This window comes from Mesoplodon densirostris, chromosome 7, assembly GCF_025265405.1.
Source record: "Mesoplodon densirostris isolate mMesDen1 chromosome 7, mMesDen1 primary haplotype, whole genome shotgun sequence".
NCBI classification, from domain to species: domain Eukaryota; kingdom Metazoa; phylum Chordata; class Mammalia; order Artiodactyla; family Ziphiidae; genus Mesoplodon; species Mesoplodon densirostris.
Window position 1 is genome coordinate 93,302,627 of NC_082667.1, and position 27,650 is coordinate 93,330,276.

Genomic DNA, 27,650 nt, shown 5'->3' on the forward strand with positions numbered 1-27,650 from the left:
TTAGGATGACTTTCCCCTTCTTTTATCCTCCCATGAAAGCATTTATCACACTTAGTTAAGGTTTTTAATGTTCTATATATGTCTTTCTATATTATCCTCAGTCCTACTATAAACATAGTTAGACTTACATATGTGGAGGGATATTTTTGTGATTTTTTTTTAAATATTGAAACATATTTTTTTGCATCTCATTATTATCTTAATTCTTCTATGTCACATGATATATCTCTAATTCATTCTTTTCAATGGGTACATAATAAGTATATGACTATTCCTCAATTTAGCCATTGCCCTGTTAGTAAATACTCTGTTTCCTGTTTTGAGAAATTAATGAACAGTACTACAGAAAACACCTCTGAATATCTGCATTCTTGAGTGTTAATTAGTTCCTTTCTTTGGGATAGATTCTCAGGAATAGATAGCAGGGTAAAAGAATAAAACTATTTTTAATTTAAATAGATGCTGCCAGATGTTTTTCTCATAAATGATATAATGTCAAAATACACTACTGAGTGACATCATTATATGGTAAAAGATTACTAGATCTGGTGTGGAGGTGGTGTCAAGAGTTTTTGGTGTGGGCCCAGCTTTGTCCCTACTTAGCTGTAATACCTTGGATGATTCATGTCACCTTTCTGAGCCCTTATCATCAAAGTGAAGAGGTTAGAGTAGATGACTCCTAATGTTCCTATCTAATTCTAAAGTTTTATTATTTTTAAAGGTTATATTCAAAGATTAAAACCCAAAAAACTCTTCAGATATGCTAGCTGATAACAGCGAAATCATCTTTAAGAGTTTTAGTGAACACTAATCATTTTTTCAGGAGGGGGCTTTGACAGTCCCCAAATCACATTTTATTCTGTTAAATATTGCATACTTGCTTGATTTATGGAAGAAATTTCAGTCTCATGATATCCTTAGAATTTGAAAATTCTTAATTCAGAAGGGGTTCTAAACTGGAAAAATAATCTCAAATCAGAATTCTTCCTATGGCTAAGAATATATTTGTATATATAATATCTCGATAAATGATAAAAGGTTTCTCTAAAGCTAAATAAAGATTTTCTCTAAAAACAATAATAATCTTATAGAATGGAACAATGTCCTTTTTCTGGGTAAGACACAGCATCTCTTAATTTGTATAAACAGCACACACAAAATATTTCACATATAATGAACCATTCAAGCCCTAGCAATATGAAAGCTTAGGACAAAATATATGTACATATATAATCATTGGTGTTGCAGTCAATTCAAAGATGTGCAGTTTTGAAAGAGTCTTGTAACTCTTCCTTGAAATATCAGAAGCAGTATTATATATTTACAGAAAAGTGAGGGGAAGTAATAGACTATGGCCTCTGACAATTTTTCAATCTCTGAGTAAACTGATTTTTATACATTAAGTAATTGGTGAATTCTCTTTCATAAAATTACAAAGACTTATTAGTTTTCTGTATCAAAATGACTCAATCACTTTCAAAATGTCAGTTGAATTTGACTGTGAGAGTCCTTGACCTTGAACTTTTCATAGTTGGCTTCTGATTGACACATTTATTTAGTTTGACCTTTCCTTTTAACTGAACTATTCTTCTTCTGATTGAATCTTCAATGGAAGATTGCTGTTGTAGCTCACAATCTAAGCAGTCGTTTGAATAGTTAGTCTTGTCTGACATTGATGTGTTTGAATTCCCTAAATTCTAGGTATTTTTGATGTTGATGAGAATCTTCATGACTGTGAATGACAGTGCTTAAATGGATGCTGTGACCCAAATTTCCTTCTTTTGCAGTGGGATACTTTTTGACTCAGAAACTTGTTCCTAAGCATTAGCAACTATCAAATTAGGCTTGGCAAAAGAATACTTAGTATTTGGTCATAAAGCCCATAGCTGAAATAATACATCTACTTCGTGAAGATTACACTTGTTAAAATATTTACTAATATTGCAAATAAAATGAGAAAAAAACCTGAAGTTTTAGGATAAACTTGAAACAGCCCGATATTTAACTGGAAAATACATTTTTAGAAATTCTTATATAAAATTAATTATTCCATGTGGAACATTACATTTTTGCCAAAAAATTAGGTATAAAAGTTTCTCCACCATTCATAGTCATTTTTATTTCTTTTAAAACATCTGTCAAAACACTTGTTCCATAACAAACCATATTCTTTCATATTATAAAGAGACCTCTATGAGACATATGCTGAGCTCATCTTCCACATAACCTTTGCCTGCCAAGGGTTTTGTTAATTTTTCTGCCAACTCATAACTCAGTTACCTTTTCCTCCATCCTCCAATTATGATCTTCTCAATGCTTTCTCAGCCCCCATTAACAGTTTCTTTGAATTCTTCCCTATCTTGGACAGAAGGTTTGGTTCCTCTGGAAAAATGCCTGTAATATTCCAGTGCAAATAAAGTATCTCTTAGCCACAACTTGGGACCTTTACCCTGGGAATAGTTTTATTTGGTAGCATCCTGGATTTGATGTTTTCCAAGGCCATTTCTTACTTTACTAGTCTGTTACCACTTGGCACGACTAAAGCTGAAGTGTCTTTCTGTTTTCCATCTGGAGCCTCAGCTCCTTTAGATTTCTTCTATATTCTGCTTGAGAAATGAGCATTTCTCTCTTTCAGCTCATCTCCTTTTCTCCACTCTCCAGGAAGTTTCCTCACTGTTCCTCAAGCCCTTACCAGTAGTTTCATTGAGATCCTTCCAAGTCTCTGTACTAGAACCCCAAAGCCAGTGCCACATGTTTGGACTTTAGTTATGTCAGCACCCCACTTCCAGGTACCTAATTATTTTATGATTTTTTACTGCTGTACCACAAGCCACTCCAAAACTTAGTGTTGGAAAATGACAACCATTTGGCTCTGCTTACAATTTTGTGGCTCATGAAATCAGGTAGGTAACACTGAGAACAGCTTGAATCTGTTCCACAGTGGCTGAGCCTTCAGCCAGGGTAACCAAATGAGTCTTCTAGACTCAGCATTAGTCTCTGTTCTTCCCTCATGATTCCAGGGACCCAGGGTGATAAACTGCTGGCATCTAAGAGTCCTAAGTAAAATAGAGGCACACAAACAAACTGGCCTCATTCCAGACACATTCGTACAGTTCTATGCAAAATCAATGAAACACAGAGTGGTCTACTACATTCCTAAGACTTTGAGATTTTATAACAATATCAGATCAATACTGGCCCTAACTGATGGGTGAGATGAGAGCTAAAGCTGTGTCACTACAAACTACACATGGCTAAAAGAACACATATCAGTTGTGAGACACACACAGAAAATTCTCTCAATGCTGGATTAAAAGTCACAGAAAATTTGAATGACGGCATGGGTAAATGAAGCTAATGGGTCATGTGTATTATCATAAAAGTGATTCTGGCATTTCAAGGGAAGATGCAACATTTCATGTTTGGATATGGCTGATAAAGAGCAGTCTTAAAAACATGAGGTCTCAGATCATTCTATGGTTTATTTGGAGAGTTAATTTCTAATAATATTTTTGTGGTTGTTACCATATACTGAAACCATTTTATTTTGGTACGCTTGCCAAACTGTGCTTCAACTTGTACAAGTTAATCAAATTACCTGCAAGTTTAAGTACAACAAGGATTGGTTTCATAAGCACAGTAGTAGAGTGGAAAGAACACTTGACTAAGAGTCAAGTGCCCAAGGCTCTACTTCAACCTCCATGCTTAACTTGCCCTTGAACAAGTCACCTACACTCTTTAGCCCCCGGTCTTCTCAACTGCTATAGGAATTGGTTGAACCAGATGATTTATTATTTTTCTTTGCACATTAAAATTAATTTTTTCTGCAATGATATTTTTGTCCTATTATTTATTTTAACACATCACATTGCATTAGAGCTAACTGTCTACCTCCCACATTGCATTGTGAGTTTCTCAAAGGCACAATTTATCTCTTATCTTGTAACATGTGCAGACCAGATATGACAGATTTCACCTCTTGTACCAACTCCAGTCAACTGAAACACTGTGTTGAGAAGAATCCATAGGTTGGGTCAAATCTCAGCCATATGTTCTATGAGCAAAGGACAAGGGCATAACTTCAAAAGTGCCAAATGTTTACAGTTTCCTGTTTATACAATTGAGACACTCTAACAAATGATTGTTACATGAATGAATGGACAACTTTAACTGTGCATATGCTATGAGCTCTTATAAAATAAATGTATAGCTATTGTAAAATGTTATTATTCTAGAGCTTTCCTGGTGGTCAGGTCATTACTAGCTGTTTACAAAGCACAAGCTAATACATGGAGGAACAAAATGTTTTTCTAACTAGTTGTATCATCTTTATGTAACATCAATGGAGATAATTTAAAAAGCATAAACAGTGAAGGACAGTGAGATTATTCTATTCCTAGACAATGGTATAATTCACTCTTAGGGAAAAACATTGATTACTGCCATGATTGTTAACATCTTTTTACCTCTACCAGTGTTGCCTTATTGAGCCAACCTATGGACCAGGTGTTATTCAGATTATAAAATATTATTACTCAAGAGATTCCATGAAAAATTTGATATGTCATAAAAACACTAAGAATGATTTTCTCATAATATTAATGATGTGAATTTAAGTACCACTCTTGCCTAGAATTCTCTTAAAGAAAACTGATCTGCCATGGCACTTAAAACACTGCCAACTTCAAAGTGAGAATGAGAGTCTCTCCATGGGCCCTTCCAGCTCTAGGACTGTAAAGTTTAGATGGAGTCCCCATCTCCATTCTTCGAAGCATAAGATGCTGTCTCCTTGTTTGTCACCAACATACCAAACAGATTGAAACCGACAGAGGTGTATCAGTGAGCTTTGTGCTTGTACTGGAGATGTAAGAAAAAAGTAAAAAGAATATTGGGATGGAATAATGCATAAATATGCTAATGTCTGGATAGGCTCACAACAAATATTCAGTATAAAATATAAAGTTAATCACTGTTTTTTAACACAAGGCTTAAGAAGATATAATCTAACTATTCTTATTCTTTCATGCTAAAATTCATTGAGAACAAAGATCACAAGTCAATGAAGAATAAAAGAGAAGGTAAAGACATTAAGGTAGGAAAGGATAGGTGTTTTATAATTTATAAAGAGATGTATTTTTCCTTTAATATTTATTCCAAAGAGCACCATTGCCTAGAATGTGCATACATGTTCTAGGAGATCAGTGTGGACTGGAGGGTTCGGTGGGACCAACTTCATGGGTCTGCTGGTCACCCAGCACCCAACACTTAGAAGGATCTTGTACTTGGTATAAAGCTTGGCTGTCAGTCTTTTGAAATTCTGAATAATTTTTGGACACAGGGATTCATATTTTCAATTTGCACTGAGACCCAGAAATGATGTAGCCAGTCCTCATGGTCAGTTAAGCCTTTCTGAAAGACATAAGACTTGAACAAGGCTTTGATGTGTGACACGGAATTCGGAGACATTGACAGTTCATTGGGGAACAACTTGAATAAAGTTGCAGAGTATGTTTTCCACTAGAAGTGAGAGACAAGATGATAGGTTGTGCCCAGCCTCAAATGCTGAGTAAGAAGTTAGACCATCCTGTAGGCAATAGTGAAGATAGCCAATGAAGATGTTTGAGATTGTAAATAAAATCAGTTTTAAAAAAGTATTAACCTAGCAATGCCATGTCATATGGGTAAAGGTGAGACAAAGAGAGGGCATAACATAGAGGATATAAAGAGCTGGTTTGAAAGCTACTATTAAAAATCTAAATTTAAGAGTCAATTCTCACAGAATGATTGCTAAAACTATATGAAGCACATGGAGGAGAAAACATTTCTCTCTGGACCTGGTCTGAGTATTGTGCCATCAGATAACACATCCATCTGTCTCCTTTACATCTCTTCCAAGCCTAGATACAGGTGTAAGGGAAGCTACTCCATATTCTCATCCTGTATTTTTCCCATCAAACCTGGATTAGACTAAGCATTCCTTAAGTGCAGAATCTATATCTGTATATCCAAAGCTTAACATAGCACATAGAAATAAATATCTACTGAAAGACTAGTGATAATTGCATAAACAATAAAAGAACTATGAGTCAAATATTCTCAGTAATCATTTAAGACAAACTTTGGCAACAGGTAGGATGTAGTTAAGAGTAAATTCAAGAAGCATAAGACTGATAAATTGTGTGACCTTATCTATTTCATGCCTCTTTTAGTTTAGAAGCACTAGATTAATATAGAAATGACAGTATACCTACTTAGGGCCTATATTATTCCATTGAGGCTACAGTAACAGAACACCATAGTCTGGGTGGCTTATACACAGCAGAAATTTATTTCTCAGAGCTTTGGAGGCTGAGAAGTCCAAGTTCAAGGCACTGGCAGGTTTGGTGTTTGGTGAGAGCCAGCCTCCTGACTGACAGATGGTCATCTTTTCACTGCATCCTCACACAGCTGAAGGGGTGAGAGAGCTCTCTGAGGTCTCTTTTATAAAGGCACTAATACCATTCATGAGGGCTTCACCCATGCTCATACTCTAATTACTTCCAAAACATCCACCTTCGTATACCATCACATCGAGGTTTAGGATTCAATAGAGTAAGTCCCCTACATATAACCTTCAAGTTGCAAACTTTTAAAGATGTGGACATGTGTTCACATGTACAATAACATAAGTCAGTTCTTGTGTCTGGCATACATTGTCATGTGTGTGCATCCTCTACAAGCGACTGTGCTTTTGTGTACTTTACTGTACAGTACTGTATAGAGTGCAGTAGTACAGTATCTTTATTTCTTGCCTGTTCACTCTATGCCAGCCACTATATGCCCACTGTTGCACTGTACTACTGTACTTTTCAAGGTACTACAGTATTGTAATATTAAAAATGTTTTCTTTATTTTTTGTGTTTGTTTTTTATGTATTATTTGTGTGAAAAGTATTATAAACCTATTACAGTACAATACTATATAGCCAGTTGTGTTAGTTGGATACTTAGGCTAACTTTATTGAACTTACGAGCAAATCAGACTAACGAATGTACTGTCAAAATGGAACTCATATGTACATAGGGGACTTACTGTATATGAATCTGAGCGGACACAAATATTCCATCTATAATGGAGTCCTTTTGCCTTGGCCGTTTATGTTAATCTTAGATAAAGAAATACCCATTTACCTTGCCACTAGGGAAAGGAGAGTCAATGTACATATGACCAGATAAGAGACATCTTTCAAGAATCAGGGCACAAACATGCCACCTAAGTCTGGCATCCACTGACAAGTTAAATTTCACACCCCCTAATCCTGTATGCCAACTTGGGAAAAGAGGAACACTAATGTGATATACACAGCATTTTTTCATCCACTCAGTATTCTTCATATATTCATATATTCAATATCATCATCTATAAAATTTAATTCATTATACTAAAATTTAATTGTGATTTCTTGCTTTGAGTTGCTTCATAAGTCCTAATCTTCATTTTAACCAAGGTAGTGGACTGATCCCATAAATTTGTGATTTTGTGTTTATAATACTAAATGATCCAGTTTGGATACCTAGCCATCCTGAGTTCATCAATGAGTCATCAACTAGTTTTTCCTCTTTAATCTATGTCCCTAAGAAAAACTCTTTCTGCATTTGTCTTAATACTTAACAATACATTCTTAGAATATGTGCTTGAAGTAAATACCAAGGTCCCAGTAATGGCATGATAGAGCCATTTTTACCTACTTTTAATCTTCAATTCATTGTTGGATGCATTTAATATTTCATCATGATAGACATAAATGTCTGTCAAATAGCATTTTGTCTAGTATTTTCATCACTGGAAGAAACTTAAATTTCTATTTCAGATAATATATCCAATTATTTAAGTATTTGAGTTAATAACAGTGACTTTCTTAAAATATATATTAAAACCCAGGTCATCATGAATGTAAATCTCATTATATAAATGTCTAAGAAAAAAACAATTGTAAAAGGAAGAATAATGTATATGTGTATCATTTTCTTATCATGGTAGACTATTTTAAGCAAATTATTCTCTGGGAAAAAGAAATATTGTTAGCAGGAAAGTATTTTAACTATCCAAGATTTTATGTCAATAACATTAATCATATCTACTAATCCATGTCTCATAGCTAATACCCAGCTTTTTATGTTAGAAGATTTTTTTAAATTGCATCTCATAGAATTTGCATGCTGTACTACATTGCTTTATAGAGAGGAATGGTTTATGTGTCTCTTTGGTGGGGACTGGGGATGCTGGAAGTGCCCTATATGAGCCAATTGAGAAAGTTATGTAGACCCTAAATAAGGACACAAAAACTGCTATACCTAGCAGGTTTCTGAGTAAGCCATTCGGCATGAATTCACTTTTTATGAGAACAGTCAAGTTATCTTGTTGTTTAGACAATTCATTCCCCAAACCTTCTCAGAGTGCTTACTATGTGTACAGCATTCTGCTAATCCTGCTGAAAACAATGCTTTACAAGTACATTACCTTTCTGAAGCATTTCCTAAGAGTTCATGTATGAACATTGTTTCATTCAGTTTCCCTCAGTACTCAAGAGAGAGACAGAGTAGCTATTATTATACCAGTAAAATGCCTTGCCCAGAGTCTCAGGGCTAGGAAGGCACTGAACTAAGTCTAGAATTCAGGTCTTCTTAATTTGAGTGCAGTAGTATTCCATGAGAGGGGGATAACACACATCTAAAATAAAACTAGGCACTTACCAGAAAACTTACTATAGCTATGGAAAACACTGATATCCAGTTTGTTGAAGGAGTGAATATCAATTAAGGAAATATTCCTCTTGGCTAAGAATGCAAGTATAGTGCCCTTTAACAGATAACATTTATCAAACACTTACTGTGTGCCAGACACACTGCTATGAGCTTTACTTGCATTATCACATTGAAGCTGTGAGAGAATCTCTGACCAATAGAGTAATTTTCCCAAGTTCAAAATTTAATAAGTGGCAGAGCAGGGGTTCACACAATTCTGTGCCATTCCAAAACCTGTATGTACTCTTTCAGCACTCTTTTCTGCTGTCTTCCTCCATAGTCTTTCTTATTTCCCTTCCTTAGTTCTTTAAGAGAAAAAAGAGGGAGGGGAGGAGGTACTGTCAGTCATGAAGAAGGAAGGAAGCAAGCCATCTATGCATTCATTAGCTCACCCAACAGCAATCGGCTGCCCTAGTGCCCAGCTCAGCTCTGGGAATGCCCAGAGGACCTTAGGCGTGACTTCCAAGAATGTCAAGTGCTAGTTCAGAGACATGAGCAGAGTGCTAATGAAGCAAAACTAAACAGTGGCAGAACTAATGAAGAAAGGCTTAACCAAAGAGGAGGCATTTGAGCTGTGTCTAAAAGTATCTTTCCAGGTAAAGAAGGGAGAATGAGCATCAGTAACAGAACAGGCAGAATTATGGGAAGTATTCAGTGTAGGAAGAAATGTGAGGTTAATGTCACAGAAGCACAGAATTCAGCATAGGTCGTGGAATCATGCTCTGAGGAGACTTCTGCTGAAACAAGGAAATTGGACTTTATCCTCAAGGCAGCAAGAGTTAACAGGCACTTTGAACAGCAAAGTTAAATATGCTTCCATTTTTAGGAAGTCTTAACTGGCAGTCTTATGTTGGATGAGCAGGACTCTTAGTCCAAGTGAAAGCCAATAAAGAACTGGACTTGAGTGGAAGGATGACATTTCCTCTATTATTTCCAAGTCATAAATAAAAGTTACAGTAATCTAGCAACCGCTCTAATGAGCGTATGTGACCAAGAAATATAAATGACTTAGCAGTGTTGCCACTCCCACAGAGAGTGAACAGACAGCCTCTTTCTTAAAGAGCCCTCATTTATTCATCCATTCAACAGATAGTTATTGAGCTCCCTCTATGTGGCATGCAGTATGCTAGATACACAACGCTTGGAGTGTTGTGTTAAGCACTGGTTGTGGGAAAGTTCTTTTGAAGCAACACATAATGCAATTTGTTCATAAAGCCAAAGAAAGCAGCAAAGAAAAGGCAGTATCAAACAAGTGTCAAAGAAAACAAGAAAAGAGAGTAACTCCTAAGAGAGAAAAAGTGAAAATGAGGTTTAAGCTCAAGAAAGCAAACATCTGCTGTAAGTAACCATTTCATTAAAACTGCACTAAATTGTGGAAGTTCTCTCTCAGGAACTGCACACTGTGGGCTGAGATTAAGCGTAATGGGCTCCCACATGAATTCTTCTCATTACTTCTCTAGAAAGATCAGTAAATCTCCTGAAAGGGTAATTTAGATTTAGTGTTCACAATTCATTCATTTTACTTTTAATCTTCCCTGTTTAGAATTGTAAAAATATAATGCAGATATAATCCAAAAGAGGAGGAATGGGCCCAAAATGAGACAATCTCAACTCCCCCAATAGTCTTGTCATTAACAGATATACAATAAGCTGTAGGCTTTTATTCCTGATGATGGTGATGGAGCTTCAGCCAGTTGCTAGAGCATTGCATGCTGTTAATTGCAGGAACCAAGGAAAGGACAGCATAGAAAAGATAACCTATGTTTTACCCTTCTGAATTCCTTGGACTTTTATGTGATTTTCAAGGAAGTCTCTTCTTAATCCCATTAAGTTTTCTTTCACTACAATTCAACAAAAAGGACAAAAGTTTTAAGACTTTTGTCCAGGAAAAAAAGAAGTCAATTATTTGGGAAGAAAAAGATCTGGAAAACAAGGCAATCAATTATTTAATCATGAGAATGTGATTTTATGAGATAATTTTGTCAAAAACATGAGCCTGAAGAATGACTTACAATCATTACTTTTTCTGTTGTTAAACTACCACCACTCAGTTTGTGAAACTGGAAAACAAGCAAGTAAAAAAACAACAAAACAAACAAAAAACTCCAGTAACTAAGACTACAGTCTTTCAGAAGTGTTACTTCTGGAAATAATAAAGTCCTCTCTGATTTTCTGGGCACCTCCTAGGCTTTTCCATTAAACATAGGCCCTATTCTAGGCCCATGGTGTGCACATTGATTCTTGAATAATTTAACAGAGTACCCTACTAGGAGAGAATCTTAGAAATCCATGGGTAAAAGGAGACCTTCACATCTAAGATGGATCCATACTATATAAATTGGTAAATATATTTAATCTCATTTAGGCAGTATTATATTATGTAGATTTGAAACTGAGCCATGCCATCATGTTTACAGTTTGCTTTTGTTTCCCAAAGTGAAATCAAAGGTTTTTTTAAGCGTAATTTCCTTTTCAGGTTTGAAAGAAGTGAGCACTTAGTCTAGTACAGATGAGAAAATGAAATTTGAGTAACAATTTTATCTAAGGAAATTAGCAGTGGAGGATATTCATTGGACAAATATCACATTCCTTGAAATTATTGTTATAACATTTTAATGCATTCTTACCAAGAAGCATTCCCTTGTAAATGACTGAACTAGACCATGTCTTAACAATTATTTCATGAGAGAAAACGTCAATACCCTTAGAAGTTCCTATCATAAGACTAATGGGAAGGAAAAATAACAAACAAACCAGAAATGAAATACCAGAAAGAAATGGCTAAAACATAGTATACAGTTAATTGATTTATTTAAAGAAACACACATTATTTGAGAGGTAAAAATTTCCAATGACTTCTCACCCTTTTATGAATGCTAAGAAAAAAAAAAAGAATCCAACAGATTTCCAGAAATTCCTCTCACTTTCATGATTTTTATATAGTCCATTAGTTTATTTCAAAATAAAGGTGAACAACTAAAGTCTTAAATACTCATCAGGCCACTGCCCTATAAGGACAAATGCATCATTTTTTAAGATAATTCACCCATTCCATCAACTAGTTAAAGATCTCTAATCTGGGGTGCTTCTCCATAACTTGCATTAAACATTCTTTCACGTGCCCAACTACCACTGGAGAGGAGTGTTGAGTTCTTTGAAGATGTCATTTCATGCTGCATGCATGTACTCTCATTCCAGTGAATTGTTTTTGATTGCAACATGGAAACTGAAGAGCATATTGGAGTTTCACTATGTCATTCTCTGAAAAGAATACCTCATGCGTTGTTGTAAATACCAGCTCTTTACACAGTCATGAAAATGGAAATCTATCTTTCCTGTTAAAGTAAATGAAAAACAAGATTAAGTAATGAAAGGCTGTACCAGTCATACTAAAGTGTAGGATCAGCACAGATCCCATGAACTGATACATCTAAAAGATAATCTCCCTGATACTTATTGATCTCCTTAACTGCAGTTGTTCTTCAACTGTGTTCTAATCATCGTGCTTCCAACAAGGATCAGGTGTTTTGAGGTGCCTTTGTGCTCTGTAATTGAATTGATTAACAGAGATTCAGGCTGACCCTACTCCTGATGTTGGTGGTTATGGAAGGAATACATCTCTGTGAAGTGAGAACACATGGCTTTGGGACCAGCACTCTTGCATCTAAACACTACTTAATTCTGTTGCCCACAGTGTACTTACAAAAGGAACCATTCAATAAAGCCACACAAGATAATCTTTTGACTACTGTTGCCTCATAATTAATTTCCATGTGTTGTTATCCCTTTCAATACTGCTTTCTTGCCACAAAAATAATCCTGTCTCTGAATAGCAAAGCAACAATTTTTGCTCACTGATTATTTTTCCTGTACTTTTAAAGATATGAATTTGTTTGTGCATATTTAAATATTTTTAAATATTGTAGCTGCTAACTTATTATATGCAATATTAAATGTTCAAACTCGTTATTAGCAAATATTGAAAACATAGCTTCCATGTGTTCCTTAAAGTAGGGCATGTTTGATTTCTGAGTTGTTGTCATATAAATTGTAAGGCCAAAAATGGGCCCTTTGACTGAATATGCAAAGTTCCCCTTAAACCACCTTGAACTAGGCAGATTTTCAACATTTTAAACTGGCACTTCATCCCTCTTTCAGCAAGCATCCTCTGCAGATTTAATGATCAGGAACATCCTTCTGATGCATGCTGGGAGATATGGCTGCAGGGTACAGACCACAGCAGACAGTGTGTCAAATGAGGCAGAACTTCTTGTTAGGGGTGAGTATGCTAATAGTGCAGTCTGAAGACATGATCACCATAAATTATCATACAAAGGAATTTAAATGCATGGACTTTGAACACATCAGTACTGTGCCTTTTACTTCCGATTTTACAATATATGTCATTTTTGCTTAACCTTTTGCCTTTGAAAAGATTACATGGAAACTTGCTCCTTAGAAACAGACAAAACCTACAGAGCCAACTTCAGGTCCAAAACACCTTTAGTACTAAGTGGTTACTAGGTGTTTACCCAACTTAATGCCAAACAGAAATTTTCAACAGTTGAGTCACAAAGACACTTTGACACTACAGAGACAACTTTTTTTTTTTCTATGTATGTGTTTTTCAAATGCAAAGCTAGTGGAACCCCCAGGCACTTTTTTTCCTCCACGAACTTCTAAATTCTACTTCCTGAAACAGGAAAACTGTATGCCTAATATGGTGGCATTTGCGACTGTTGACATGGATTTTTTAAGTCTGGAAATGTCAACAGTCTTTCTGTGCAGAAATGACAGTTAAGTGGTTTCCAACCATGAACCAGGCCACCAGATTCTGCGACCCTATAAAGCTACATCTTATTTGAATTAAGTAAATGACTACAGCACTAATTCTTTTAGCACATTATTCCCCAGTATGGGAAATGCAGCTCTTAGCATGTAATATTTTCCTTTTTTTTTCTTTTTTTTTTCTTTCTTTCTTTCTTTCTTTCTTTCTTTCTTTCTATTTCTTTCTTTCTCTTTCTTTCTTTCTTTCCTTCTCCCTTCCTTCTTTCCTTCCTCCCTTCCTTTCTCTCTCTCTTTCTTTCTCTTCTTCCTTCCTTTCTTTCTGCTCTCTTTCCCTTTTCTTTTTTCCTTCTTTCTTTCTTTCCTTTTAGCTTTTTTATGGAGCAACAATATACCTGCAGAAAAAATTTAAAATCATAGATGTACAGGTATACAACTCAAAGAAAAAAAATCACAAAGTGATGAAATTACTTTACACTATTACACCATGAAATTACCATTTAAGAGAACTAGAACATTACCAGAATCTCACCTCTCCCTTTTTAATCTTAAACAATCACATTTTGACTGGTGTGAATACTGCATGCTAAGACCCCTTGCATGATCTCTACAAAGAAAGCTTTCACAATCTATAGCAAAAACTTATATCTTAGATTAACTTGTCTTATCCACTTGGAGTGTTTTCCAATCATAATTTTTTTAAGAATTCATTAATATTATAAAAATCTTGAGCAGGAAATATAAGGTCTATGTAAGCTTCATCATCTCTTTGTTTTAGTTGTATGTGTCATCCAAGGTTTATTGATTTTGGGTAGTACATCCACCACTGGTTCAAGTAAAATGTTGTTTTGAAGCAAGTGTTTATCTGGGTGAGTGTCAGCTTGTTCAATTTTGTACATGATGGTTCTGTTCAGAAGGTTATTTGAACTCTTCTCCAAATTTATAACAAGAATGTGTATCTGTATTACTCTCTTATAAAACATCAAGTTTTTAAAGTGCTCATCCTTTCATGATATTTCATTTAGCTAAAAATTTTCCTTTATGCCTTTAAAAGTTACAAGGCTTGTGGAACAGCAAACACCACACTGCAGTCAAATTTACAGAAAATTGCTTTCTTCTCTAGCTACAGTTTGTTTTAGATTGTGTGTATTTATTGTGTAGCACTTGCCTAGTAATTTAGAATGATGCTCCTAAAACTGGAGCTTTCTAAATGAATAACACAATTTAGAGGTTGATAACAAGAAACCAGGTATTTTTACAGGGCCGTGAGGGGCATATTTAAGTGGCAAAATAACATTCTGCTTTGTAAGTAAAATTAAATTCAACAGGCTTTAGAACATAATTCAGGCTTGGCTTTTTTGTGTTCTGCTCTTTTAGCCTTTGGATTTATGCCTAGGAGATGATAAAATGCAGAAATTTGGAATTATACTCAATGGCAATTTCAAACAGGTTACTATTGTCTGAATATTCATGTAACATGTAGCTCAATCTTTCCTTTGAAGTGAGTTGCTTCATCACCAATTTTCTATTATATATTTGTATCATTTTTCTAAAATTAATAAAAATAGCTTGCCTCTTCTGCCTGGCTGGTTTTAGGCAGATTTAAAAACTGAACTAGGGCTTCCTTGGTGGCGCAGTAGTTGAGAGTTCGCCTGTCGATGCAGGGGACACGAATTCGTGTTCCGGTCCGGGAGGATCCCACATGCCACGGAGAGGCTTTGCCCGTGAGCCGTGGCTGGTGAGCCTGCGCGTCTGGAGCCTGTGCTCCACAACGGGAGAGGCCACAACAGTGAGAGGCCCAAGTACTGCAAAACAACAACAACAACAACAAAACAAAACAAAAAAACTGAACTAAAGTTCTGGTTCTTCTTTTTATTTTTACAATTATGTTTTGTAAGTTAATGGTTCCTGGTAATTGAAGGAACTGGGATTCATGAATATTGCTGTTTTTAAGGTTGGCTTGTGAAATGAAACTCAAAATAGTTTTACCCTGCATTCTTCTTTCTCCCACTCCTCCATTCGTTGGTTTGTAAACTTGGGACATTCTAATAGTACAGGCCACAGGACCAAAGCTGAAAGTTCTAGATGAAGTTTTTCTAACGATGGCTACAATTCCAGCAGCAGAATCCTTAAAGCACACTTATTCAAGTGTGTCATAAAAATGGGTAGAATAAAGACAATTTCACCATACTTCTTATAGGATACCTTCATTGGATTGCCTCAGCAGTTCACTTTGCTCAATCTTGAGAATGAGGAACATTCTTAGGTGGCAAGGAATATGTTTTTGTAACTCTGTAATTCTATTTCAGTGGAGATTTAGGGGACTACAGATCTATATTCTCCTAGATCATTCTAGGAGATCATCTCCTTTCCCATTAGAGAGAGTCTATGAAATTCTTTTGGGCATCTCACAAAATCCTACAATTCTTCACCTGGCCCCATAAGCACACTAAATTGGAGCTCAGGTGTGTGGTCCTAAGACCTCATCATTGCCTGTTTAGAATCTGAGAGTCCCTGACTAGTGATGTTCCCTGCTACTCTTCCCACTCACTGCTTTAAAGCTATCTTTACCCCAAATGCTTGTTTCCACTTTTGCTTTATTTTGTTTGTGAATGTCAGTGCTATTATTCACATCTATCCTACCATTATTATCATCCTCCAAAAATTGAATTTTTCCATAAATAATCATCTGAAGCATAAAATTGCTTGCTCTCACATATTTAATATTCAGTGAACCAGCCTCATAACATCACCATGCATAATTTGTAGAACCATAATAGAAGTAATGAATATGTTAAAATAAGTTATTTTTCTGGAATATAAAAAGAAATTAAAGCCACACCTGGACATCTGTGCACAATTTAAGTCACTTATTCAAGTGTGATATAGCAACAAGAAAGAAAGTCTAGACAATGTTATAGGGAACCTCTTTAAAGATGGATAAACCTGTATTATATTATCCAAGGTAAAGGAGATAGACCATTAAGAGATAACCTCACTGAGGGGGATACATAATTTGTAAAGAACCGATACTCCCAAGCAATATGAGAGATAAGTGATCAAACACAACATAAAACACTCCAGAGAAAGGAGTGTCGGATTTTTGTTATTTTATTTTATTTTACAAAACTGAATGTAAGAAGTATGTTTCCCAAAGAGAATATAAGGGTAAGAAACTATCATCATTTAAAGAATAAAATGTGTTTAGCTAATCTAATTGGGAACCAGAGCCTGAACTCTGTCAATTCTGCCTAGAGGCAGAGGAAACAATAAAAAATCCACTTGTTCATGCAAATTTTTATTCATACTACTCTGTTTATTAATGCAAAACTGTAGATCAAGAAACTTTTGGGATAGTCAAAGAAGAATCAATAATCTCTTGGTTCCTTCTGAACACACAACCTATATACCCTCCTTTCCCCAAACTTGGGCAACTAATTTTATTTCCTGAATTACAATTTACAAGATGAATCTGATGTGTATTAAACCGAATTTGAGAAGAAAGAATCCACATTAGAACACAACTTGTTGAGAAAGATCTAACTGCTTTTAACTATTCATACCTCTTTCCACCCATCACTTCTGATTTAACCTGGAGTTCAAACTGTATTTTAGTCTTACTTGCTTTAAACTTTTTATCAGTTCAATTCTATTTATTATTTCCAATAAATTTTTTCTTTGAATATTTTACCTTTAGTCTCTCCTAATCCACCTAGTCAATTTTTATTGCAAACCTGAAATTATTTTTTTAATAAATTTATTTACTTTTTATTTATTTTATTTTTGGCTGAACTGGGTCTTTGTTGCTGCTCGCGGGCTTTGTCTAGTTGCGGAGAGCATGGGCTACTCTTCTTTGCTGTGTGCTGGCTTCTTATCACGGTGGCTTCTTTTGTTGCAGAGCATGGGATCTAGAGAGCAGGCTCGGTAGTTGTGACACAGGGGCTTAGTTCCTCCTCGGCATGTGGGATCTTCCTGGACCTGGGCTTGAACCTGCATCCCCTGCATTGGCAGGCAGATTCTTAACCACTGTGCCACCAGGGAAGCCCCACAAACCTGAAACTATTAAAAGTTTGACTGTTCTGTCAATTAAATAAGTCAACAGGTATTTGCTGATACTTTGCTATTCATTTATTCACTCACCCATTCATCCAGCACCTGCTCTGTATCAAGCCCTGAGCTGGGCACTTGGAATAGAAAGATGAAGATTCCAAGGTCTCAGCCCTCTGTGTGGCTCTATGTCCACTTGTCCAGTAGTATGAGAGGCATCTTTGGGAATGGGTTGAGAAACAACAAAGAAGAAATCTCCCTGGATAACCTACATCCTTTAGGGGAAATAATGAAATAAAGACATAGGCATAGCTATAGCACTGGCTTCATAAATTGTTGGGCCCAGTGCCAAATGAAAATGCAGAGCCCCCTGTTCAAAGCTTGATAAGAATTTCAAGACAGTGACAGCAGAACATTAATCCAAGTATAGGGACCTTCTAAGGAAAGGACCTTGTGTGACTGCACAAGTAACACAACCATGAAGCCAGCCTGGCAGAGTTATTAAATTATGTATAAATCTACAGAAAAAAAAAAGGATTTTAGCAAAGAGGGAGATCAGTTATAACAAAGTTGTCTCACTCTGTTTTCTCATCTATAAGATTAACATATTAAACACTCCTCAGAAGTTTCACCAGCTTTTTACACAAAAGATCATTTTTTATTATTCTGCCTCGAGAGTCACGTTTTGAAAGATTTTGTTTATCATGTTGAAGTAATCATTAATTCATATTTCTATTTTAATTTTCACCAAAATCTTTTATTGTGAGGTAGCCACTGTTAACAAAGTAGGTGATTTAACTCCAGCCAAGAGCAAAAGAGACTTTACATTTTAGCTAGTTGTGAACTGTTATCTGTTTTGTTTTGTTTTATTTTTCAAATAATTAAAAAAAAAACCTAAAGATACTAGTTACCATTGAATGGAAACCAATTTGGAACCTTTGATTAAATACTCTTCAAATATTCTCCAAGCTATAATTTTCAGTGATTCTCACCAGTGAGAGAGGAAAATTTGAGAATGTTCTGCCTTTTACCCTTGGAAAGATGCAAGTACATACTATCACTTTTCCACATACAAAGGGAAACTCAAGTTCAGTGAAAATCTTGAACATATTCCTAATACATTTAGATTTGAGAATTGAGCAGTATTAATGTGCTCTATCTTTATATCTCTCAAAGCACTACCCTATGAACCATTGAAATAAATGTCTATCTTTAGCATCTGATCACTTCTGAAAATTTCAAGCTTTAAAATGCATGTGTTTAACACAATTATCTTTTAGAAGATAGAGTTTGCACAGTTTTTCTTTTCCACCATTGATCTAATAAGAAATGACAGGGGCCTCCCTGGTGGCGCAGTGGTTAAGAGTCCGCCTGCCGATGCAGGGGATACGGGTTCGTGCCCTGGTCTGGGAGGATCCCATATGCTGCGGAGCGGCTGGGCCCGTGAGCCATGGCCGCTGGGCCTGCGCATCCGGAGCCTGTGCTCCGCAACGGAAGAGGCCACAACAGTGAGAGGCCCGCATAACGCAAAAAGAAAAAAAAAAAAAATGACAGGCTTGGAGATTGCACAAGCCTTTGGTAGAGTAATGTCTTGGACTCAAAAGAGTCTCCAGTGAAAAAGAAAAAGAGCCATAAATCACAAAAAGCAAAGCTGGGTTTGACGATATGCTGGTATTTGAGGCTCAAAAGGACAATAACAAATGTCTTCAGTGTAATTTTAATGTAATTAATATTAATAGTAAACAAAACTGCAAATCATTTATGTTTTACAGTAGAATTGAAATTATTCAGTTAATATATTTCCTTTTCCAATATGTAAAAAATCTTTAAAATGGAGTTATAAAATGTCCTTGCCTAGAAGAAAATCTAATCTCATTCATGCAATGTCTTATTGGAATATCCTGTATCACTGTGGAAATTTTAGTTCATTACTATCACTAGTATTGGGTAAGACTTTTTAAATAACTTATATCAATCTCTTGCTTTTCTACCTTAGACATTTTCTACATTAGCTAGTTTGATTGACACGTGTAACATTTCTTTTAGGCACTGAATAGCAGTTTAGTTTCTTTTCTCTTGTATTTTTCATATGGTTGTTTTCTAATCTGTGGAACTATTTAATAACTGACTAAAAAGTAACATTTTTGTCAATCATTTGGATTTTCTGCACCACATTTAGTTTGGGTCACTGAAGTTGTAGTTGAGTTAAGTGACTTGACTCAAATGACTAAATGATTGAAACAGTTATATACAAAATGCACAAATGAATTGTCATTGCATACAGACAACCAATTGATGGAGACTAAATTTCTTGTATTTAACCACTCAGTGAATATTGAGTGCCTACTGGAAGTCAAGTTCTCTTTTAGACACTGATATTTCCATCAATTGACTTAGACTTTCTAGGGAGCATTTTGCTATTTTGAAACAAGTACACTGATTTCACTTTTCCATTTTAAGAAAAATCTAATCAACTGGATTTTACATCATATATATTTTTGCATCACAAATTGTATGTACATTTCACTATGTATTTTGTTCCACAGACATAACCTGTTTTTCTTACATATCAGTCCTAATATAAATATGACATTCAGTATTACTTCACATTTATGTAAACTTGTTGAAATAAGTTCTTGGTGTGTGGGGTTATGTCTTAAACGTTGATTTCATTCATTGTTTATTTAGTACCTACTATATGTCAGGACAGTTCTAGTGTGCAAGAGGGAGAAATGGTGAGATGGGATTGGGTATACATGCTTTCTGATGCCCTGGGAAAGAACATAACTTTTATGCCACAGGTTATGGATATCCATCAAAGGGCCAAAGCAGGAAAGGCACATGATTTGATATGCACTTTAAAAGTATCATTCTGACAAACGTAGAAGATGTTTTAGAGGAGCGTGACACCAAATGGGAGACCACAGCAAAAATCCTGACAAGAAATAAGAAGCGTATGAAAAAAGGCAATGTTAATTGAGATGGAAAGGAAAGCACATGTTCAAAAGATAGGAGGGAGACAGAAGCTACAGATCTTTGTGGCTCACTGGCTATGGAAAATGGGAAACAGGAGGCAAGAACGAATGCCAGTGGTTATGCATAACTGAATGGTCAGTGGGAGGGAAGACACATTCTGGTTAGACCAAGACAGTTCCAAGTTATACTTGGAGTGCCAGCGTAATTATTAGTGAAGTCCCTTCTCTCAAAATTGTCCTGGTTTAGTTGATATATTATGTGGCCATCCTATTGAAGAATGATCATGCTTTTCATGTAATCTGGAAGATAAGTAGATAAGTGAATTGGGGGTAAAGCAAGAGCATTTAAAATAAGGCTCTCCAGAGAGAAATACCCAGTAAGCAAATAGATTTGTGGTTATGGATCTCAGGAGAGAAAATGCGTGAGTTGAGATGTAGATTTGAGCATGATCATATGAAAATGAAATTGCAGAGACAGCATGTGAAGAATGAGAAGAGGAAGAAGCTCAGGATAGAAGCTTCAGAAACACTTATGTTGAAGACAAGGAGAAAGCTACAAAGAAGATTGGGAAGTAGCTGACAGACACAGAGCAACCAAGAGGAAAGTCAAAGAAACCAAGTCTTAGGGACAAGAAAAGGGAATTTCAGGAAGGAGAAAATAGGCAACAGTGTCAAATGCAAGTAAATAGAGAACAAATAGATACCATTGGTTTGAGCAATTTAAAATACATTGATGACTTTGGCCAGGGCAAATTCAATGGAATGATGAGTTTAATAACCAAATCACAGTAGGTGGAGAGAGGCAAGTGATAATATATGAAAGGCAGTGCAGCATCTTAAGGAAAGCATGGGCTTTGAAGTCAGGCAGATGGTTTCACATCCCCACAAGGTCTTACTAGTTGTGTGATTTTGGGCAGGTTGCTTAAGTTTAACCCTGCTCACCCTTCACTCATTCATTCAATACTTATTCATCAAACGTTTATAAAGCACATATTATGTGGCAGGCACTGTGTTAAGAACCAGCTAACCATGAGCAACTGATGTCTCCAACATGAAGGAACACTTTACAATATAATACAAGGAGTACTATTACAGATATATAAACAGCACATTTTGCTTTCTGATCATAAGCTCCATTAATAATAATAAAAACAGCTAACATTTGTTAAGTTTTTCCTATATACAGGCACTGTGCTAAAGGCTCTCTATGAATTATTTCCCTCAATACATTTAGAATGTCCTATAAAACAAAATGAGAGGGATACTATTTTTAGTTCCAATATGCAGATAAGAAAACTAAGGATCAGAGAGGTTTAGGACTTGTCAAATGTCATCTTAATAAGTGGAAGAATAGTGAGCAGAGTCCAGGGAGACTGACTTCAAAGCAAGCATTTTAAATTACTACAGGGCCTTCCACCAAAAATTGCCAGATTATTTCAGTGTTATTCATCACTATATCCCTTGATCATACTTAGTTTCTGACACATTATAGGTCTTGAGAAGTATTAATAAATATTTGTGGAAGGAAGTTAGGAAGAAATGAAGGGGAAGGGAAAGGCAGGGACGAGAGGAAAGAAGGGAGGAAATGAAGAAAGAAGGTTGGAAAGGAGGAAGGAGGGAAGGAAGAAAGGAAGGAAGGAAGGAAAGGGGAGGAAAGAAAGAGAAAGAAATAAGAAAAGAAAGAAAGACAAAAAGAAAAGAGTCATGTGAGAAATAAGGGAATGGAGTAAGAAGCTCTGCCTAGAAGTCACAGAATTTTTATCAAGGGTATGATATATGGGCAGGATTAAAGGACATGTAGTTATTTGCTAAGCCAAAAAGAGAACAGAAGTTACTCTATATCAGTTGGGAATACAACACGTTTTCAGTCTCATCTGCCTCTAAGGATAGGCTTCACATTCTCTAATCCTCTAAAGTACCTAATCTTAGACCACATGACCAGAAGATTCAGCATCATTGATCACCCCTCTCTATCTTATACCTTGGCCTAAATGACCTCTAACCCTACTGACAAGTCTGAACTTCTTCTGACCCCTACGTCTTGCCAATTATATAAAATATCAAACTCTAATAACTATTATCTCAGGACATCTTGTGGGGCTTCCTATTCAAACACTCTAGGTTTTGATAGAAAGAAAATCACTTCTGGAAAAAATACCCTCAAGAATATTAAGCATAAATAAATAATAGACCTCTTTCTGCATGATCTGTCCTCATTCTCTTATTTTAAACTTTCTTCCAATTACTCCAATTATGAGGGAAGGAAAAAACTGCCAGTTGCTTTAAAAAGTGCCTAGCCTTCCATACAATCGCTGCTGCTATTCTTTCAAAGCTTTGATGTTCATTGTTTCTCATCTACTTATGGGTGAACTGTGCCAAGAGTCATGAAAACTAAACAACAAAAAACAAAACAAAACAAAAAAATTGTCTTTGATGTTCAAAAAAGTGACCTTAAAGTCACCAATATTACTTAGGTAAAATATTGGAAGTACATTTTATCTGTCTGTTCATTTGTTTGTTTGAATTGTTTGGAAATATCATCTTACATACTTTTTATATACTTCATATAGACACAGCCTAAACCCACCACCAGTCCTTTCTAAAACCTGACTTTTTTATTTTCCTGAATATATTGTTTTCTATGACTGTTACCTATATTGTTTTAGCATGTCTTTAGAGTATTGGGTAGTAATTTGCTTTCATGTGAAACCATGAATACATAGTTCTGTAGGGTATATATATACTACAGGGCCCTATTTTTTTACATTTTTATTTGAGTATAATTGCTTTACAATGGTGTGTTAGTTTTTGCTTTTTAACAAAGTAAATCAGCTATACATATACATATATCCCCATATCTCCTCCCTCTTGCCTCTCCCTCCCTCCCTCCCTATCCCTTCCCTCTAGGTGGTCACAAAGCACCAAGCTGATCTCCCTGTGCTATGCAGCTGCTTCCCACTAGCTATCTACTTTACGTTTGGTATTGGTAGTATATATATGTCCATGCCACTCTCTCACTTCATCCCAGATTACCGTTCCCCCTCCCCGTGTCTTCAAGTCAGTTCTCTATGTCTGCATCTTTATTTCTGTCCTGCATGGCCCTTTTTTGATAACCCAAATGTGGAACCCAAGTTCCAAGCAAAAGTTCTGCCAAATATCAACCCAATGACTGATCACATCTCCAAGGAAGACAATAGAAAATTGGTAAGTTCACTTTAGTTTCTATCCCAAAATCTTGTTTTATTTCCACCTATATCAACACTCAATTCCTAATTATTTTCTTGATTTTATGTAACACAATACAACATGTAGCCTGGACTCTGAATGATTCTTCATTAATCAACACAAAATCCATGCAGATTGAACAGAGGGCTAACTTCGATTGGAAGAAACTTTTACTGCATATTGGATTTTGTCCTCCCAAACACCTGGCAAGGTAATGTCTCCATTTCACTACTCCTTAATTTGGAATTACAAAGGCAGTTAGCTCTGTAATGAGTTAGAGCAAGTGAGGTGAAAGAGTAGGGAAAAAACTGAACACCAGATGATGTCTGTTAATGCCAAGAAAAAAAAAAGTCACTCGTTCTGGTAAACATCTTTCAAATACATGTCTCCCTTTTGTATTTTTTAAAACTAAGGTGTGTAAAACATGTTGTTTAATATGTATGGAGAAAATCTAATTTGATACATTATGTGTAAAGGTTGGCAGTCATGAGCACATGGGTCTCTAAGTTATTGACTGAGTATATCAGTAAATTTCGTCTTCGGAAATTTGCAAATCATTGCTGTGGCATATAAAAACTGAGAAGGAAAGGAAAAGAAAACAGTTCCTAGTTTTATTAAAAAAACAGTTAAAATGGAGAATTAAAACATTAAAATAGAGAATTACTTCTGCAAGAGTCAACATGGGCAAGTATTGAAAAGCTGAGATATAAAAGTGACAGCTGCAAGGTTAATTATTGCTGTGAGAAAATAAAACTACATACATTCAAAATGTGCAAAAAGTAGTGTGGAAAGATCTGCTCTACATGTGCTGCATTTGGAAAAGCAAGATCTTTGGGCAATTGGTACACTTAGCACTGGACTACTTTATAGCTGGTGCTCAGTAAATGTTAGCTGAATCTCAATAGTCCTATTTAAAAATGACTCAAGTTGTTTACAGTGGCTGTGATAGAAGCCAGGTTACCCAGCCCATACAACATAGCATCATAAAAATGACCCAGGCCAGGATCTGAATCTCACTCTGACACTAGCTGGATGACCATAAAAAGTCATTTTTACCTCTTTTGGATTCTTCAATTGTGAAATGGGGATATAATACCTAATTTGCAGATTTAATAGGAAAATTAAATGAGATTTCAAATGGTAGAATGCTTCTCAGTAAATTCTAGTTATTGTTGTTGATATTCTTAACTAGAAGAATTTCTGTTTCCCTAATCATTAAGATTAAGAAAATGAATTATTGTTCTTCGTGGTACCTATAAGCAAGAGAATGGTCCACATTTATCCAACAGGCAATCCTATCTGATTATCCATTATTATAGATAATGAATTATTATTCATTATTGACTGAAATGTTCATCTTTTTCAATTATAATTTGATAATACATTCAAACGGGGAGTGGGAGCATTTTGGCTGCCTCTCCTTCCTCAGGGTCAAATCAGCATGTTGATAAGCTTGGCATAATTGTTTTCCCTGCAGGTTTACTGTCATTAGTATAAACTGTGAAATACGACTAAGACCATCTCAGTATATTCAGTTAACTGAGTCAATGAAACCTTGCCTCACTTTCCAGAAGTGTGTTGCTTATATTAATGTGTACTTATTTGCATTGAAGATTCTGTTTTGAGGGCCTCCATCCTTGAACAACTTGCAATAGCTATCTTAGTGTACAAGAGAATTTCCCATATGTGAAATAAATATTGAAGGGCTTGAAGTACGGTTACACAAAGTCACCAATAGGATAAGACTGAGTAAAAAAGAAGTTAAATACACAAATTATATTTCATTATAGAAAAGGTGTGTAGATGAGGCTACAATAGAGACATCATAATCCTAAGAGTACTGCTTTCCTATCAGTGACAATCATCATTATCTGCCTATCTAAATGTCACCAGCTTGATAACACATGAAATGAGCCCCAAATATATGTAGTAAAATTGATTTAAATCACTGTGTTCAATATTTTTAAAACATAAATATGCATTCTATGAATGCTTACATGAGACTTTACCATGCCTTTAGTTTAGTTGACAATGAAGTAATACAAAACTTAAAATAAAGAGTAGAAAGCCTTTATAAACACCACAAAGGACACTAAAAAACTTGGAAGTACTTGTGAAATAAATACATAGATTTGTTAAAAAATTGAATACAAATGGTATGAGTGGCTTTCAAGTTCCTCTGGAATTATGTCTTAGATTTTAAACATTTTAAACATTTTAAAACATTCTAGGTCAAAAGTACAAAATTTCAAACAAAGGGATTTTTTCCTAAATCACATAAGTTAATCATCTATACCAAACTGTCAGCTTTCTCATTTGTCAGCATTCTGATTTGTTTAATTTTAGTGTATATTGATCACAGAAAAGTATGGCATAAAACAAGTTCAGGTGGTTATTGGTTCATATAATTATTTATTTTGTGTCAACTCAAGAAGTAGAACTGTTATAGTAAACTTTATTTGAAATACTTAATCACTCTTTCAAAGACATTTTATCACCTGATCTGTATGTATCAGTAAATCAGACCTCACATATTTGTCTCATAATCTCAGCTCACAGAATGTTAAGTTAAGCTAATAAGAAGCATCGATCATGCCCTGAATGAGATTGTCTGCATTATAAACACTCTCCCTGTAAACCATCCATTATATGGAACATCTGTTACAAATTATCCAGCCTCCAGGACTGCTCTATTTAAGTTTTTCTGCAAAAGCCCAGTGTCTCCATTTATCCAAATGAGTTAGTTGGTGGCACAAGGATTGTACCAAGTTCACTGTCACCATATGGCAGCAGTCTTTTTCAATCTGTGCCTAGTTCTAATGGTACATTGCATAATAATAAATGCCTTCTTACAGTTGTAGAGCAAAAATCCTCAGAGTATAAGCAAGTATCCATCAAGAAACCACTATGACAGTTCTTTCTCCATTATATCTCAGCCATTGCCCAATAAGTCAAGCACTTAGGAAGTAATACTTACTCTTTTCTAAGCCCTAAGGGGACTATTGATTTGCTCAGTTAGTTAAAATATGAAATTAATGACCCCAGATACATGTTTGTCAACTTTTTCTCACTTCCATGACTGTGAAACATGTCCCTAGTCTCAAAAAGATATCTTGCAGAACATGTTGGTATCAAGGAAAATCATGAAAGAAAATCTAAATACAGTCAACTCTCCATATCTGTGGAGTCTGCATCTGCAGATTCAACCAATAGTGGATCAAAAATATTCAGGGGAAAAAAAATTTTAGAAAGTTCCTAAAAAGCAAAACTTGAATTTATTGTGCAGGCAATTATTTATATAACATTTATATTATATTTGCAATTATTTACATAGCATTTACATTTATTAGGTGTTATAATTAATCCAGAGATGATTTAAAGTATACAGGAGGATTGTGTAGATTATATGCAAATACTATGCCTTTTTATACAAGAGACTTAAGCATTCCCAAATTTTAGTATCTGAAGGGATCCAGAAACCAATCCCTGGTGAATGAGAGCAAGTGAAAACTTATACTTCAGAAAAAAAACATATTAAAGAAAGTCTACTACTTACAGTTTAGTCCACATTATTGCCAAGGGTGCTCCTGTCTTAAAAAGAATGGCTTTATAAATGTATGGCCTAATGTGTCTTTGGAAATAATAATTCCAAGTTTACTTCATGGTATATTTGAGAAAATATGTCACAGGGATATCTATAAATTATTCATAAAAGAATAGTGAGACTGAACGAATTTAAAAGTCCATATAGGCATACATAATTTTCTTGGTCTCAATTTGCATTGCAGAGTTGTAATGAGTCATACACAATAAACCAATATTGGATTTATAGAAA

General features: G+C 35.4%; 1 protein-coding gene across 1 annotated transcript in view; it reads left to right on the top strand.

Annotated features, from left to right (window-relative positions):
• The window catches only part of CNTN5 (contactin 5), a 586,668-nt gene that overhangs the window by 421,020 nt on the left and 137,998 nt on the right, over window positions 1-27,650 (top strand). Inside the window, exon 14 of the mRNA XM_060105234.1 lies at window positions 12,942-13,062. Coding sequence (XP_059961217.1) covers window positions 12,942-13,062 — 121 coding nt within the window. The remainder of the gene's footprint in view (window positions 1-12,941; window positions 13,063-27,650) is intronic.